Below are 16,735 nucleotides of genomic sequence, written 5' to 3'. Positions count from 1 at the left end.
GCATGAATCTAATTGAAAATACAGCAACAAAAGAAGAGCGCCTGCAGAGAGAATTGGGCCCAAAACCCACATTGTATATTATTTGACCATGGCAGTGGATAATAAAGGTCGCCAAGTTAAGTACTAAAATTGATCACAATGTAGCTTAACTAAAAAGAAAATAATCGTATCCCAAGTTTCTGTGATATAATCACTGTAATACTGCTTTGGTGGAAAAGCCCCCGGACCGCATCAAGGTACAGTATCATGCCGAGGGGCTAATCAAAGGAAAAAGGGTAACTGTGACTAAAATGAAAACAACTGTTTTGTTTGTGTATGTGTTTATTTTAAAATTCTCTTTATAGATTTACCAAAAAAAATGATAGTACAAAATAATGGGAACTGCATTTTTTTAATCGTAAGTGTTAATTTAACCGAATAATAAAATGAAATGTTAACCTTTCTTCCTGAATAATGCAATGATTTTTTTCCTACATTGCTACAAACGTCGCTTTTATTTAGTTTCGAAATTGTTCATGGCTAAAAAATGTACTCTGGGAAAAGCTACCTAGATGGTTTCGGACGAGCAACAACTCGGCTTAGTTTAACTTCTTGCTTATGCTTAAAAAATATAACTTCTTAATCAATTAGAGTTACAAGAATCGAAAATGCATTCACTTTTTTAAATTATATTCTGAAGCAATCAAAACAGACACAAATTCTAACGAGCACGTTCTCCGAACATTAACGTTGCTAGAGTAGATAGAAGACACGTGGTCAGGAAACTGTTTCCTTATTTCTTATTTTCAGATTTTTGGATACTCATCGAGTAATAAAATGAATCTAAAATGCAAACGGGTACAAGCTAGGCTGACATGACATCCCCACGTGGGGGAACTAACTGATTGTAATACAACGTTGGTTTCTTCTTTCAAATAATGAAACAGTTTTATTATAACGTTAGTGCGGAAGATCAGTTTCCGTAAAATGACAAATAGGACGAACAATACAATTAGAATTTTAGATTACTGACTGACTGCTTGTGCTTGTTTACTACAACAGGTATGGCATTCGATTACTACTCTTCAGCAATCTAAATTGTATTTATTCGGAGCTCACATTAAATACAGATTAATTATAGTTCTTTATTTGGGTGTTATGTATCCGTATTATAGTGGTCTGCTGCTGCTTGAGTTGGACATACTCGTTGCGAGGGGGAATCACGGTTTCATGTAGGCTGTCTCCCTCGGTTTTCAGGAGCAAAGTGCTTTGCAGCAATATAGTAGTAATGTGGTAATTGGTGTTACTGTTGTTAGTATGTAATTGTATGTAGCTCTTATTGGTAGGAAACACATTTCTTTACTTATCCTGTGTGTGCTCGTGTTTTTCTGGCTGAGCATCACATGCTTTTGTCCGTCAAAATGTGTAACTGTATGACAAAGATACAAACTTAAGTTGTAACAGGCAGATTGATTCGCAGCGAATGGTGCTCCCGATGCTTTACTCTCACATTATGCGACATTTCTCCTCACCCTTTGGTTCCCCCTGAAATAAAGAGAGAAACACATTGGTTAATAAACAATTGTGTGCGTTTTTGTGATGCAGCCAAAAAAATGCGAAATGAAATGGTATACTGCGATAAAACCTGCTATGCAGCCTAACGCGTTCTTTGACCCGGCAATAAAGCAGGAATCTCGTACGAAATTCCTGGTGTCCGCTAGAACTCGGGATCAAATTAAACAACTGGTTCTGATTCTAGATTCACTAAGTAGATTCTGCTTTCATTTCAATAAAAGCAGTTCTTTGGAAATATTTCTGGAATTTTAATAATTAGGCGTCATTCGTAATTGTTATGTTTGTTTGTTTTTCTCGGCAGTGTTAAGGTGCTTCCGTGAGTGTTCTTCGACTTTGGCGACTTTTAGACACAATCCACCTACTTGCTCGCTTTAGGATTGACAGCTAAATATTTTTCGATAATTTTTTTTTTCTTCTGTTTTGTGTAGATCCGCAGGATGGAACTGCTGAACGGTTGGAACATTTCCGGAAGCGGCTGATCAAAGGTAGTAAAAAAGTGCAGGAATTCGATTGAATCTAGTTGGAATAATCACACGAACCGTGTGTTCCCGGTTTACCCCAATTCTTCCCATAACTCAAATTTGAAGTTAAACCTGGCTCTAGTTCTCGATGCGGAATGTGGCTGTTCTCGTGGAAGCTCAAGGATGGACTCTATTGACTGAAGCAAGCTAGATGTAAAAATCTGTCACTGTAACGAATAACAACACGTGTGGCACAAATTTGGCCAACGAGACACGACGCATTCAACCGGTTGATAAAGGACAATTTGGTGTGCGGACTTCGAATCACGTAGTTTGGTGTCTGTAACGTATAACAGTTTCATAAAATAAGGTTTCATTCAATGTAAAAATAGTTTCATGAAAAGAAGCGTAACGACGAGTAACGCATTCAGAAGTGTTATTGAATAAACGTCAGCGAGAAGACTGTTCTTGTTCGAGTCATGAAGCGAATCAGCGAGTTTTTTTTTATTTAAGTGCTCAACTGAAATCCCGACGATTCGACCTCTCTCAGTACAGTGAGTTTACGTACAAAGGTGTGCCGCATACTAAACATTTCCAGGAAGTATATAAATACGACCGGATGTTTATTAATTTCGTTTTTTATTCCTCGACTTTTCGGTCTTTAAAATCAGTACGGATATTGTACACTGCCCAACATTTCGGCCACTGGTTTTGGCCTTTTTCAAGGGAAATATGTTATCGTTTTACGTCTATACGTCGTTTATCGACGTAGGGAATTTCCAGGAAGCTGGCACAACCGCAACCAAACCAGTTGCATCGGCGCAGCTCCCATCCCAGGAGCAGTTCGGTTGTATTGCAGCCAAGATTGACATGGCGGTAACCAGCAGTTTACTAACAGATGCTGATCCGGTTACACATCATGGCGCTATGTCGCGGGAAGACGATGCGCGATGAGTATGATGCACAAATGGCGTACGACATCTGGACTTTGATGGAGCTTCCAGAGGGACGGAAAGCAATAATCTGCAAATGGGTCTACAGGACCAAATATGTCGCAAATGGTAAATTGTACACGCACAAAGCGTCGCAAAAGGTTTCTCGCAGCGAAAGGGGGTAGACTATGATGGTCCCCTGTGGTTCGTTACAATTCGCTGCGCTACCTTTTAATGTAGAATACATTTAAGGTTTCAATATAGGGGTCCCGTTTCAAAATATCGGCTGCGGCGCCGCGTCAGATTTTGAACGTTAATAACTTTTATCATACTTAACAGAATGATTTGATTTTTAGGCCAATTTGTTGCAAATATGTTCCTCTATGCTGTATTAAAATTTGAAGTATGTATAACATGTACTAATAACAAAAAAAATGTGTTTTGAAAAATCTTTCGAAAACGACTCGGAAAAGTGAAAATTTTCAGCCCATCCCGCACAGAGCCGTCGTTATGGTAGACCAACCGAACAATAAAATAATGAAAAGTTTATATATAGGTCCACTACATGTTTGTTCGTATGGTTATTCGCATTGGGTTGCTTGACGAGAGCACTTGGTGGGGGAAAGACGGCATATTCCTTTGGTTAGGCCATTAGAAGCCGGACGGAAAGGAACGGCTCATGCACGGCACGAGAACGAGCGAGAAAGCGATAGTAGTGCATATTAGCGCGATTATATAAATATCTGTCGGTCGGTTTTTCTCATCATTCATATTCGTTCAAGCACTAGCAAGCAGGCAGTCCGAAGAAAAGCAGTTGGCGATGACGACGGCGGAAAAAGTGCCCCAGCTACTGGTGACTCATCGCAACCCGATCAGGAACTGTCGCCCTGCAAGAATTTCGCCCCAACTAAAGGGCAACAGAGTAGGCTATCGTTCCAGCGTCTGGGTCGTGAGATTGTGCAGGACTGCAAAGTCGAGCTACGCTTACAAAGCTCAGTCGTAATGATGCCCCGAGAAGCCAACGATGCCTACTTGGTCGGTTTGTTCGAGAATGCAAAATAGTGCGTTCTAGCTCACCGTGTCCGCGGGGAGTGCATCTGAATTATGCTCCCGCAATAAAACAATAAACGGTTCTTTACAGGACCAATTAATTGTGTTCTAATAAGAGTTAAACTGTAATTTACATTTTATGGTGTATAACAAATAATTTTCAGAAAGCAATATAAGAAATACGATGTGTGGAAAGAAAGAGAATTTAAATTATCCTCTCTCGCTCGTTTTCGTGCACTGCTTTTCCATTCCTTTCTGCTGCTAATACCATCATAACTAAAAGGAATGTGCGTGTTCCCCCACCATCTCATGACCAGTGTTGCCACAATTGCATGTCGCTATTACAATTTGAATTATTTTATTGATCCTCTCTAGTATTGATAAAATATAGAACGTGCAAAGTACACTAGTCGCATGCTTTTATTCGAACTTTTTGGAAGCCTCCGTTGATTAAACTAAATAGCCTTTATCAGCGCTAACAAATAACACGAAAGAATTTAAATTTGTGAAAATCTTCTCCTTCCTTCTTTTCAAATCTGCAACATTCTTTGAAAATATTGTTGGAATGTTGTTATTGAAAAACTGAACATGCAAGTTTGCTAGCACTGGCCACTAGATTGAAGGCGATGGAAAGACAGAATATTCGTTTTGGTTATGCTAGTATTGGTAGCCGAACGGAAAGGAAAGGCACAGGAATGGCACGAAAACGAGCGGGAGAGCGATAGTAGTGCTTTCTCGTGTTTTCATATATGAATATTGGTCGGTCGGTTTTTCTCATCATTCGTATTCGTTCAAGCACTAGCAAGCAGCCAGTCCACCGGAGGAAAGCAGTTGGCGATGATGACGGTCCGCAAAAGTGCCCCAGCTACTGGTGGCCCATCGCAACCAACTACCGATCAGGAACTGTCGCCATGCTAGTATTTCGCCCCAACTAAAGGGCAACGGAGCAACTAATCCGCTGGCTAACATTCCAGCGCCTGGTTCGTAAGGTTGTGTATTACTTCAAAGTCGAGCTACGCTTACAAAACTCAGCCGTAATGAAGCCAGTGCCTACTTGGTCGGTTTGTGGGAGTGGGCGTAAATTACAATAAAAGCAACGGTTCTTTTCAGGACCAATCAATTGTGTTCTAGTGAGAGTTAAACTGAAACTTTCATTTTAAGGTGTGTAGCAAATTTTCAACAAGCAACATAATACGTTGGGTGGAAAGAAGTAGCTTGCACACGGAACAAAAATTTAAATTATCCTCTCGCTCGTTTCGTGCACTGCTTTTCCATTCCTTTCTACTGTTATAAGTATTACCAAAACGAATGTGTTGTTGCATGTGTTTAAGAGAAACGTTGAAGTCGCATGCTTCTATTCAAGCTTTTTGGCAGCCCCCGTGAACTAACTGCATTAAATGATTTTTTTGTGCAGCTCCGTGCTAGTAGCAAACAAAATGGCCCTACCAGTGTCTGATTCGTGAGATTGTGCCGGATTTCAAAGTCGAGCTAAGCTTATAAAGTTCAGCCGTAATGGTACCCGAAGAAGCCAGTCTTGTCGTTTTGTTCGAGGCTACAAAACAGTTCGCCAGGCACGTAACTATCATGCCAAAAATATCCAACGATCCAGCGCATCACCATCAACACCAACGCCGATACCAAAGGTTCTTTTCAGAATCACCATTATTACCATAGAGAATTATTTGAAAATTTCCCATTCAAACGTGATTCTGTTGAATATTATTAGATTTAAATTAACGTCTCGAATTGAAATCACGACGCTCCGGTTATGTGACAGACATTACCCACCCATCTTTTTTTATTGTGACCACGACTAACGGTTTAATATAGACACCCCATTTCAATATTTCTGAAGGAACAGAAGGTCGAGTTTGGAAAGTTTGTAACTTTCATTGTACTTAACCAAATTACACAATGTTCGCACTAATGATACAGAAATATGATCAGGAATCTTCTGTTAGATTTGTAAGTATGTATAATTTACATGAATAAAGAAAAATTGATTTTCAGGAATCAATTATTATCTGTTCTTCCATTGGCCAGTACTACGCGACTTCCTCATGCTAACAATTAATTTCATCGTTAGCCATCTCCCTCACCAAGGCCAACAACGCCAACAAAACCGGTCCTTTTCAGGACCACCATCATTTTTGTAAAGAATAATTTGAAATATTCCTCGCCCAAATCAGTTTTTGTCCGAAAATCCTAATGAGTATCAACATATTTGAAGAACGTGTTCCTTATGTATTCTACATCTCTCCGGTTATGTCGCAGACATTACCCACCCATCTTTTTGCTTTATCTGCACGGTATGGACTGTCTATTGAGCAGATGGATGCAACAACCGCGTTCCTCCAAGGTGAATTGACTGAGCTGATTTTTATGAAACAACCCCCGTGGTTTCAGAAGCCTGACTAGCCAATACTGGTCTGCCGTTTGAATAAGGCTCGGGCTTAAAAAGTCCAGCCGGGTCTGGCACGAGAAGCTTGGTACGGCACTGCGTAGATTCGGAATGACACCCTTGCCTGTATCACCGCATTGAAGGCAATTGGATGATATTTATTACGATTTATGTTGATGACGTGATGATCTTTTCAACAATAACAAGCTTACAGCAAGTTCATGTCTCGGAATACGCATTACTCGTGAAAGGAACGAGGTAGCTCTGGATCAAGAAGCCTATATTGAGTCTGCTTTAAGCGATTCAATATGCAATGTGAAAAGACAGTGTCGACCCCGATGAACTCCAGCTTGAATTTATCGAAGCAGATAGCTCCACAGACCACGGATGAAGCTGAGAAAATGAAAGGAGTCCCCTTCCAGGAAGCTGTAGGCAGTTTAATGTTCCTAGCGCAAAGCACCAGGCCCAACGTGCTCTTTGCCGTAAATCAACTAAGTCGTTTTACCGCAAATTCAGGGCACAAGCATGGAGAGGCCGTAAAACATTTACTTCGATACTTGCGTGGTACCTCAAAACTTAACCTGCGGTATACCAAGCAAGGTAGTACTGATTTAACTGGTTACTGTGATGCTAATTAGGCATCTGATCCGGACAGCAGGAAGTCAACTAGTGGCTATGTGTTTAAGCTACAGGGTGGTGCAGTATCTTGGAGTTACATGGGTGCGTTTTGGCTTCGCCTCATCAGAAACCGACACTAACTTTTTGTCGGAATAGAAACAAAATATAGCATAGATCTTAGCTGCCGCTATACGCATAACTGTCCCACATGCTATGAGATTCCCCATACACATGGGACAATTATTCGTAGAGCGGCAGTTAGGGTTGTAAGCAACAACCTGTAGTCGCTTTATCGACGTGTGAGGCCGAATACATGGCATTGTCTGCCGCTGTACAGGAAGCCATGGGTAGCGTGGTTTAATAAAACACTAGACATGGATCAAATAGTCGACCTTTATTGCGATAATCAGAATACTGTATGCAGTGCCAAAAATGGAGAATATACACCACGGACAAAGCATACAGACATACGTCATCACTTCATACGAGATGCCCTCGACCAACACATCGTCAACCTAAAGTATGTTAGCACCGAGCATCAAGCAGTTATCGGAATAAAAGCATCAGTTTAAGGAGGGGTGTTAGAATCAATTTATTGATTATAAGCTGAGTTTCATCTGTTACCGTATCTGTGCCTGAACATGATTCAAACTATACTTTGCTATATTCAACATTAGTGTGTAAGACTGACATTGTCAAACTGTTCTTTTTCTCTCTTCTTAAATGGCGATTTGCGGCAAAACCAAAATTAGTCATGCGACACCTATAATTCAGCTCATGAACTGGCAAAGTGATACAATTTGCTTTTTTTCACCCGTAAGTGAGTCGTAGCTTACAACAAAATCTTCCTTATCTTCTCGGAAAAAGCTAACCACTGCCAAAATATGAATGAAACGAGTAAGAAATTTAGTTTTATTTGCAATTATTCTGAAAGTACAGCCATTTGCAACTATTTGACTCATACATTTCTTCGAAATGTAATCGGGGTATTATTGTGGTTATAAAAAATCGTTCCATAAATAAAGTTCCAACTCGAAACCGAGACCCAATCAGCACCAATGTCAAACTCCTTTATATTTTGAACTACGTAGGAGATTCAGTGAAGACTATCGGAGAGAAGGATCGGCTGTGCATGATACAAAGCTGACACTTTCCTATTAGCCGGATATATTCTTTCCTCGCGTGATCTGGAGAGTTTCATGAATTTGCACCATCTCATGAAGGTTTAGCTTAACTTAGGACGAACGGGAAATGCTGTTGCGGCGGCTACGGTGCTCAACAAATTACATTTCGAAACAGCGCGCATATAGCTCTGCGAATAATATTAGAAACCACTATGTTTTACACTCTTTTCGCAAGATGTTTACTCATCATCTGATAAAATGATGATTTTCCTCCATTTTCATAAACAATTATCAACAAATTGATCGGTAATTTGGTGTTTAAAAGTCATTTTTTACCAATGTTTACAGAAAATATATGCACTATGACAGAACAGAATAAAATCAGCAACACTTTCCTTCCAGCGCTATCTGCGAGCGGTTTCAACGTAGAATCGCCTGGCGATTTGCGGCAAAACCAAAATTAGTCATGCGACACCTATGATTCAGCTCATGAACTGGCAAAGTGATACAGTTTGCTTTTTTTCACCCGCAAGTGAGTCGTAGCTTACTACTAAAACTTCATTTTCTTTTCGGAAAAAGCTTACCACTGCCAAAATATGAATGAAACGAGTAAGAAATTTAGTTTTATTTGCGACTATTCTGAAATAACAGCCATTTTCAACTATTTGGCTCATACATTTCTTCGAAATGTAATCGGGGTATTATTGTGATTATAAAAATCGTTCTGTAAATAGAGTTCCAACTCGAAACCGAGACCCAATCAGTTCCAATGCCAAACTCCTTCATATTTTGGACTACGTAGGAGATTCAGTGAAGACTATCAGAGAGAAGGATCGGCTGTGTATAGCGGCCCTTACACGTGCAATATTTTTGTCAATACACAGTATTGACGATATTGCTTCAATACGCCAATACCATTTGAAATTCACATCGTCAATACGTCAATACTTCCATTACACATGCAATACTTTTGTCAATACTCTCTAGGATTGACAAAAATATTGAACGTGTAATGGCCGCTTATGATACAAAGCTCCTATTAGCCGGATATATTTTTCCTCGCGTGATCTGTAGAGTTTCATGAATTTACACCATCTCATAAAGGTTTAGCTTAACTTAAGAGGAATGGAAAATGATGTTGCGGCGGCTACGGTGCTCAACAAATTACATTTCGGAACAGCACACATATAGCTTTGTGAATAATATTAGAAATCACCACGTTTTACACTCTTTTCGCAAGATGTTTACTCTTCATCTTATAAAATGATGGTTTTCCTTCTTTTTCATAAACAATTATCAACAAATTGTTCGGTGATTTGGTGTTTAAAAGTTATTTTTTACCAATGTTTACAGAAAATATATGCACTATGACAGAACAGAATGAAATCAGCAACACTTTGCTTCCTGCGCTATCTGTGAGCGGTTTCAACGTAGAATCGCCAATAGACGTATAATCTAACCGCCCGTTTATTCTAAAGCGGCCCTCACACGTTCAATATTTTTGTCAATACCACTATTGACGATATTGTTACAATATTTCGGTCCCGTTTGAAATCCACATCGTCAATACAACTTTTTTCCATTACACGTACAATACTTTTGTCAATACTCTCTAGTATTGACAAAAATATTGAGCGTGTAAGGGCGTGAATTTTTGGAAGCAGTGCGTAGGTTCACATCTACAAACAGAAGAGGAAGACGCTCTCCGAGACAATACAGAATCTAACGTTTGTCGGATATTCACACGGTTACCGATTTTTTGATCAATCTACGCGAAAGGTGGTAGTAAGCAGAGATGCTAAGTATGTGGAAGGTGTACCAGGTCGGCGGAGAGATCGAAGCCACCAGCAACACAAGCATTATTAACTTCGACTCGGTTCTGAAGAAGCTCACAACGTAGCCGCCGACGAATAGGATTCGGCAGTTGTAAAGTCTTAAGGCGACGATCGACAAAAGGTATCTAACTGCAGCAACATGGTGAAGTCACAGGCATTACAAATTTGGGCTCCAACGAACTGCGGAGCTATTCCGAGGCAATCAGTAGTCCCGAGAATACTTCATGGCAGCTTGCAATCGCGGAGGAGATATAATCCATGAAGAAGAACAACACCTGGGAGTTGATGCAGCTACCCACCGGAAGAAAAGCAGTCGGTTGTAAACCTTCAAGAAAATGAAGGGCAAGAACTGAACGATACAAAGCGAGCCTTGTAATTCTAGGATTTTCGCAGCGATTAGGCACAAATATCGATGAAGTGGTATCAGACAAACAACTCTTCGAACAATGTTGACAATCGCGGCGCGACAGAGAAAGCAGGTGAAACACCTCGATAAAAAAAGACGACCTATCAATACGTAGAGCTACCGGTTTTCGAAGCAGATACTAATCTTTTTGGCCACATGAAGCGCAGTATATACGAACTTAAACAGTTAGCTCGGATTTGGTATAAGAAAACAGATAGCTTTGTCATCTGCTATTCCGAACGCGAATACCGGAAGTGTTCGGATTACTCGCAAGAAATAATCTCTGGAATCTGCCCATTTCAAAGCTGATACAAACAATTTGTTGGGTTCAGAATTGGAGAGATTCTGATCCTCACGAAGCTCACAGAATGGTTCTGGATACCGACGAAGTTGAATGTAGCTGACCAGTTAACCACTTTGAACTTCTCTCAGACAGTACATGAGTTAAAAGTCCAAGGTTTTTAAACCAGGGAGAGGAAGATTGGCCAATGAATAACTTGTCACCAGCAAATACGACAGAAGAGCTACAGGTCCATCTACTTCTGGAAGACGAAGTAGTGCCGGATAGTTTCATCAATTTCCGTCGATTTTCCAAGTGAACGGTGCGTTCCGAACCATGGATGGCTGCGGTGAACCGATTCCTAATAAATTGTCGAAAAAAGTCCGAGGAATTGTCAATTGAAACGCTGAAAGCAACACCGAATTAGATAAAGTTGATGGTCACATGCATAGTTCCATCAGGGCGTGTATCATTATGGCAGAAGTATCAGGGAGCAGTACGATCACTATTGAGGATAGCGAAGCTACCCAAATAACCACATGCATTATATTGAAGCATTATTTTAACATCGATAATGTTCATTTGCTCTAAAACTACTTTCTTAAAACAGTGCTGCCATAACACAACATCCCAAATGTTTCAAGACATTGCATCTTATGAGCAATGTAACAGGCATTATACATACCTTTAGAGCAACGGTTTAGTGTTTGATCGCATTGCATTTACAAATGCTTTGACGCTCTACTGCGCTACACTTGAAAAGCATATAATGCTTGAACTAAAAGTTATGAAACATTAAAATAATTTGACGTTTATGAAGAAAATGTTCTAATCAAAAAACATTAACCTGAAACAACATGGAGAGTAGTGTGGCAAACGGGCAATTTTCTACGAATGGGGCAAAAATATCGGAGCACTGCACCGCCTATAGCTTTTGACCAATCCTATTTCCGTTGAGGATTACATGAAATTAAACAACACGAGTATGCATTCCTATAATTTGCAACTCAGATGAACCATATCATAGAGAAACCACTAAATGCTCATAATTTCATCTGCACAATTTGATGTCAATATTAACTATGTTTCGGAATCTCTACTAAAACTGATCTCTGCTTCGTTTGTTGATGTTTATATTTCGCGATCCGAGAGCCGCACGATAAATACTAATCTGCTCAAAAAAATGACAAATGTTTGCACCTCTCCTTCTATACCGACGTGTCATTGCATTAACAAAGGCTATATAATGTAAAACGTTATTCATATATTGCAAATATCATTCCGTCGGCAACTATCCTCCACAGATAAGAGTGCTAACGGCCTATCTCGTATGAAGCTGATGTCAGATGATCATGGTTCGGATCCCATAAAATTAATTTAAAAAATCTGAAGGAATTGGAATTTTGTGGTGATGTTAATGTTGTATCTGACTAATAAGAAGAAGTGGAAAATGGGAAAACGTTCATTTTTCCATTTTAATTATTTTCATTTTGGCATTATATCAGCTTTTTGTTGTGTTATATAACATCGATCTGTCAAAACGAAACAAACATTATTGCAGCATCTAGTAATGCTTTTAACAGACTAAAGCTTTATAAGAGCGTTACTAATGTAAAATAAATGCTTTCTTTGACAGCTCTTACATCAGTCGCTTAATCGCCCTTTTCCACTTTATGGTGGCATTGGTGTTGCATTTACAGCAATGAAGCATTTTATCGCATTCTGCGAACGACTCATTTAAGACTGTTAACTTTACATCATTTGAAGCGTCGTGGTTACTTGGGTAGATGCTTACAGGGACGAGCTGGCGGTTTTGCTGCGCAACAAGGATCGGTCAATAAGCGAGTGGCTTACTTTCGAAAAGACTGACTCCTCTGATCGCAGAAGATGGACTGATTCGCATGAAAGGTCGCACGGCAAATTCGGAGTTCCTCCCCTTTGACCTGCGCTTTTCAATCAACGTACCGGATGATCAGCCGATTGAGAAGTTGATAGCGCAACACTATTAAGAAAGGTTTGGCCACATGTACAGCAAATAATTCATTTATTTGGTTTTTGACGTAAATGCCAATACCTTATTTAAGACTTTCTGAAGGTATCTAACGGAGAAAATAGATCAAAATAGAGAGTAAAGCGAAAGCAATTATGAGAGAAAAATTCCCCCAGGGGCAGGATTCGAGCCCGCAACCTTTGATGACGTCGCAGAAATAATCGAGGGGAAATTAAATAAATCAAATGTGTTGTTGGGTGGCAGCTGCGGTTTTGCGTGATCTCGTTTTGCAAGGGTACGATCCTTGTCGCCAGTGCGATAATCGTATGTTCGTTCTGGGACATCATCATATCCCAGGGAAAGCATAAGGATTAGTGCATTGGGCCGGAGTCTCAAAGGTTGCGGTTTCGAATCTTGTCTCTGGGGTAATTTTTTCACATAATTGCTTTCATCATTTCGATGTTTTCCCCGTTGGATCCCACCAAAAAGCCACATGTACAGGTTACGAACGAGTTGAAACAATGGTTCCACATACCGAAAGTCAATGCAGTAATTCGGAAACTGCCAATGCCCTGTCAATGGTGCAGGATGCGCCACAATCATCCGCAAGTTGCGCGGATGGCACCATTCATGGTACAAAGGCTAACTCCAAATATTCAACCATTCCAGCTATGTTGGAGTCGACTATCTGAGTCCATTCGGGGTAACGGTCGGTCGCAGAAAGGAAAAGCGATGGGCCGTATTGTTCACCTGTGAGGTAGTTGAAGCCGTGCATGTAGAAGTGGCGCATAGTTTGACGACGCAGTTGATGGCGAATCGACGGTTTGTGTGTCGTAGAGGATCTCCCAACGAGTTTATCTCGGATGACAAGAATTTGCGAGGAGCGAATAAAGAAAACATTAGCATTATGTAAACCATTGGACTGGATTGTGTCAATGATTGTCCATTTATTTATAGTTCAGAGCAGTCACTGGAAGCAGAAGCTGAATGAAACACATGCAACCTCACCTCCAGTAAGTGTAACAGAAACCTTGCGGAACAAACGGCCTCAACAAGTTGCAGACAAGATGTGAAAGAGGTGGATGAAGGAATACGTTTCGCCAGTGAATCAAAGAACGAAGTGATTTGAGGAGTCAAAGCCATTGAAAACGGAGGATTTGAAGGATCCGAGCTTTCGTTGCGCTTCAACATGAATATTCCACGCTACTGCCGAGGAGTATGCGCAGCAGCGGGAAACAGAAATACAAATGGCTCAGCAACATATGAACAGCATTGCTGAGGCCGTACTAGCTACGAACGCTCAGCATTTAAAAACGGGAAATGACTAGATAGACGGCGATAATGCAGCAATAGTAAGAATCGTGCACCACTGCACGATGGCGAACGAGAGACGACACAGACGAGTGCAGAATAGCCAAACCTAGATATTCCAAGGATTTTTTTTATAGAGAATGCAGAAAAAACGTTATAACGAGGCGATGGAGTAGCTGTACCGCGTTTTTTCACACGAAAGTTCTACGAGAATTACATTAAGCATTCGCGCAAACGCCACGAGCCGTACGGGGACGCTAATTTGAAACTTCTCACGGACGAGTACTGATGATTGATTGGTGAAAGCAGTATTTTGACGAACATTTAAATGACGATGCAATAGACGAGGAGGGCAGCGCAAGAAACAATCTAGGGACGTACGTCATCAACAACAGCTACCGCACAAATGCTCATTAGACATGTTATCCTAAACGGCCATGAAACCTGAACTATGCTGGCCTAGGACCAATCTAACCTTAGCAATGGGAAGACGGAATGTGGAGGCAGTGTGTGAACCACGAATTGAAACAGTTGGAGAACCACCCATCGTTCTTGCATTGAACAAGTTGAGAAGGAACTGAGGAGTCATCACGTTCTGCGAGGCTGGCAACAAATAGCCATGGACCATGGACTTCTTGATATAGCAAAGTACATGACGGCTTTAGATTTCATGATGAATAACGATCATAATATCACGGTCCTTGAACATGTCACATTTTAAGGAGCATGTGCTTTTGAGGAATTGCATAAGTTATCTGATATATGGGTCCACTCAGGGAAGTGGTATTTTCTGAAACATGACGCATTCTGCAAAAGTTACACTCACCTGTTGATGATACAGCTCTTCTCCACTGTAAGAACCGAGGTACTCCCGGTGGCGTGAGGCGGCGGTGGAAACAATGCGCTTGACGCGTTCTGACGCCGCAACTTCCTATAATGCACAAGGCAAAAAATAAAATCAGAAAGGTTCTCCCATACAGTAATCAATATCCATATCCCGTACCTCTCCCTCCGAGTTTAGCAGTTGGGTGGTCATGTTATCGCCAGCGAACCATTTCTGTCCTTTCATAACGATCGTACTCGGTGGCTCATGCGTGTGTCCCAGATCGGAAGACCATACCGTCACAAAGGAACCACCATCAATCTTCAGCGTCCGGTGAAATTTGAACAAGGTCTCGTTGGTACCGACCTTGCGAACGAGTGACCAGCCGCCAATTTGTACCTCCTACCGTCAGAAAAAAGTATCGTTAGAAAAACTTAAGCACAACAAATCGATTCCCGTAATCTCACCTTAGCAGACTTATTGTGCAGCTTGACGAACTTTCCCTCGGGGTCAACTTCGGAGATCTCGATGTCTCCCTTGGCCGAGGAAGTGACCGAGTAGTCCGATACGCTGCGTTCGTCCGATTCTTCTAGGACCGTTCGCTTACGCTTTGCGCCGGCACGCTGAGGCGTACGACGAAGCGCTCCGGAACGGGCACTACTCGAACTGGTCGACGTTTGGAAGACGGCACTCTGACTGCCTGGTGTGATGTTTAACCGAACCTCCTCCGACGAGAGCAGCTTGTCGTACGCTGCGATTTCCATGTCCAGCGAAATTTTGATATCCATCAGATCTTGGTACTCCTGCAGTTGCAGGGAAATTTCCTTTCGCAGACGTTCGATTTCGTCCATCATCTTGCTCTTCTCCTCGGCGTGGCGTTGACGTTCGATGTTCAACTGTCGCTCCAAGTCGCGTAGACGGGACTGGGGAAAGAAGAAAAACTGTCCAAACACAAGAACATGGAAAGCTTAACTAATCAAATTACCTCATATAGCTCTGAGATCTCGTCGCGATTGCCACGTAGCTGAGCATCGTACTGATCGCGAAGTTCCTGCAAAGTCTGCTGCAGTTTCGCCTCATACTGCTCGGACAAAATGCCATCGATTTCGCTGATGTCCACCTGCCGGCGAGACTTGGTTTCTGTCAGCTCCTGCGTGTGCACTTGATCCTTGAAAGTTAACTCTTCGCGTAAACTTTGCACGGTGTTCTCCAGATCCACTCGGGCAAGAGTCTCCTCTTCGAGATTCTTGCGCAGTGTTTCCAGCTGTTTCTTCAGGCGACCGATTTCCTTCTCCAACTCTTTCAGCTCATCTTGGGCTTTCTTGCGTTCCGAGAGAACCGTGTTATATTTGCCGCCCAGCTCGTTGGCCCGGGCTTCATGGGTACGCGCACTACGTTCGTTATCGGCAGCTTCTTTTGTCTTACGATCAAGTCTGGAAGGAGAAAGAGGTTGAAAATTTAACTTTGGTGTGCATCACGCGCTTTAAAACGGAATGAATAATTGGAAACTGTCATCAGTATTCAGAATGTTTCGTATGTGTGACGACAAACAAGTCGCAGACAAAATTTACATATCAACAGAAATTTGTCCAAAAGATCTCCACTCTGCGCGGTACTTGGTTTTGAAAGTGGTTTACATCATCGATATAAATTCATGGAGTTTCTCACAGGTTTTGATGGTTTAACGGCTTTGGAGTTGAAAAAACCTCAGCAGCGAGTCGCACGTTGGATCGATGACTTCATCGATTTATCGTCGCAATTTGACGTTTCATTTCAAAATTAATTTTCAATTCAAGAAGTAATTGAATATTCTAGTTTCGCTCTAGATCATTTTTTTCGAGCAGCATGTGCTGGTATCAATCAACTCTAAAACGTTTGAATTGAATTGCACAACATCTATCTTTGTGTATACGGTAGTCCCGCATATTTGCCGTGACTCAGCCTCATGAC

At 41.3% G+C, this 16,735-nt stretch overlaps 1 protein-coding gene across 1 annotated transcript in view; it reads right to left on the bottom strand.

Annotated features, from left to right (window-relative positions):
• Nucleotides 1-303: 303 nt before the first annotated feature.
• LOC131688827 (lamin Dm0-like) overlaps nucleotides 304-16,735 on the bottom strand; it is a 30,398-nt gene continuing 13,966 nt past the window's right edge. The window contains exons 2-6 of the mRNA XM_058973377.1: nucleotides 15,771-16,218; nucleotides 15,253-15,708; nucleotides 14,966-15,187; nucleotides 14,789-14,893; nucleotides 304-1,524 (exon numbers count right to left, since the gene is read on the bottom strand). Coding sequence (XP_058829360.1) covers nucleotides 1,486-1,524; nucleotides 14,789-14,893; nucleotides 14,966-15,187; nucleotides 15,253-15,708; nucleotides 15,771-16,218 — 1,270 coding nt within the window. The 3' untranslated portion in view covers nucleotides 304-1,485. The remainder of the gene's footprint in view (nucleotides 1,525-14,788; nucleotides 14,894-14,965; nucleotides 15,188-15,252; nucleotides 15,709-15,770; nucleotides 16,219-16,735) is intronic.

This window comes from Topomyia yanbarensis, chromosome 3, assembly GCF_030247195.1.
Source record: "Topomyia yanbarensis strain Yona2022 chromosome 3, ASM3024719v1, whole genome shotgun sequence".
NCBI lineage: Eukaryota > Metazoa > Arthropoda > Insecta > Diptera > Culicidae > Topomyia > Topomyia yanbarensis.
The sequence above is the reverse complement of the archived record's forward strand: the minus strand, read 5'-3'. Positions and strand labels throughout refer to the sequence as shown.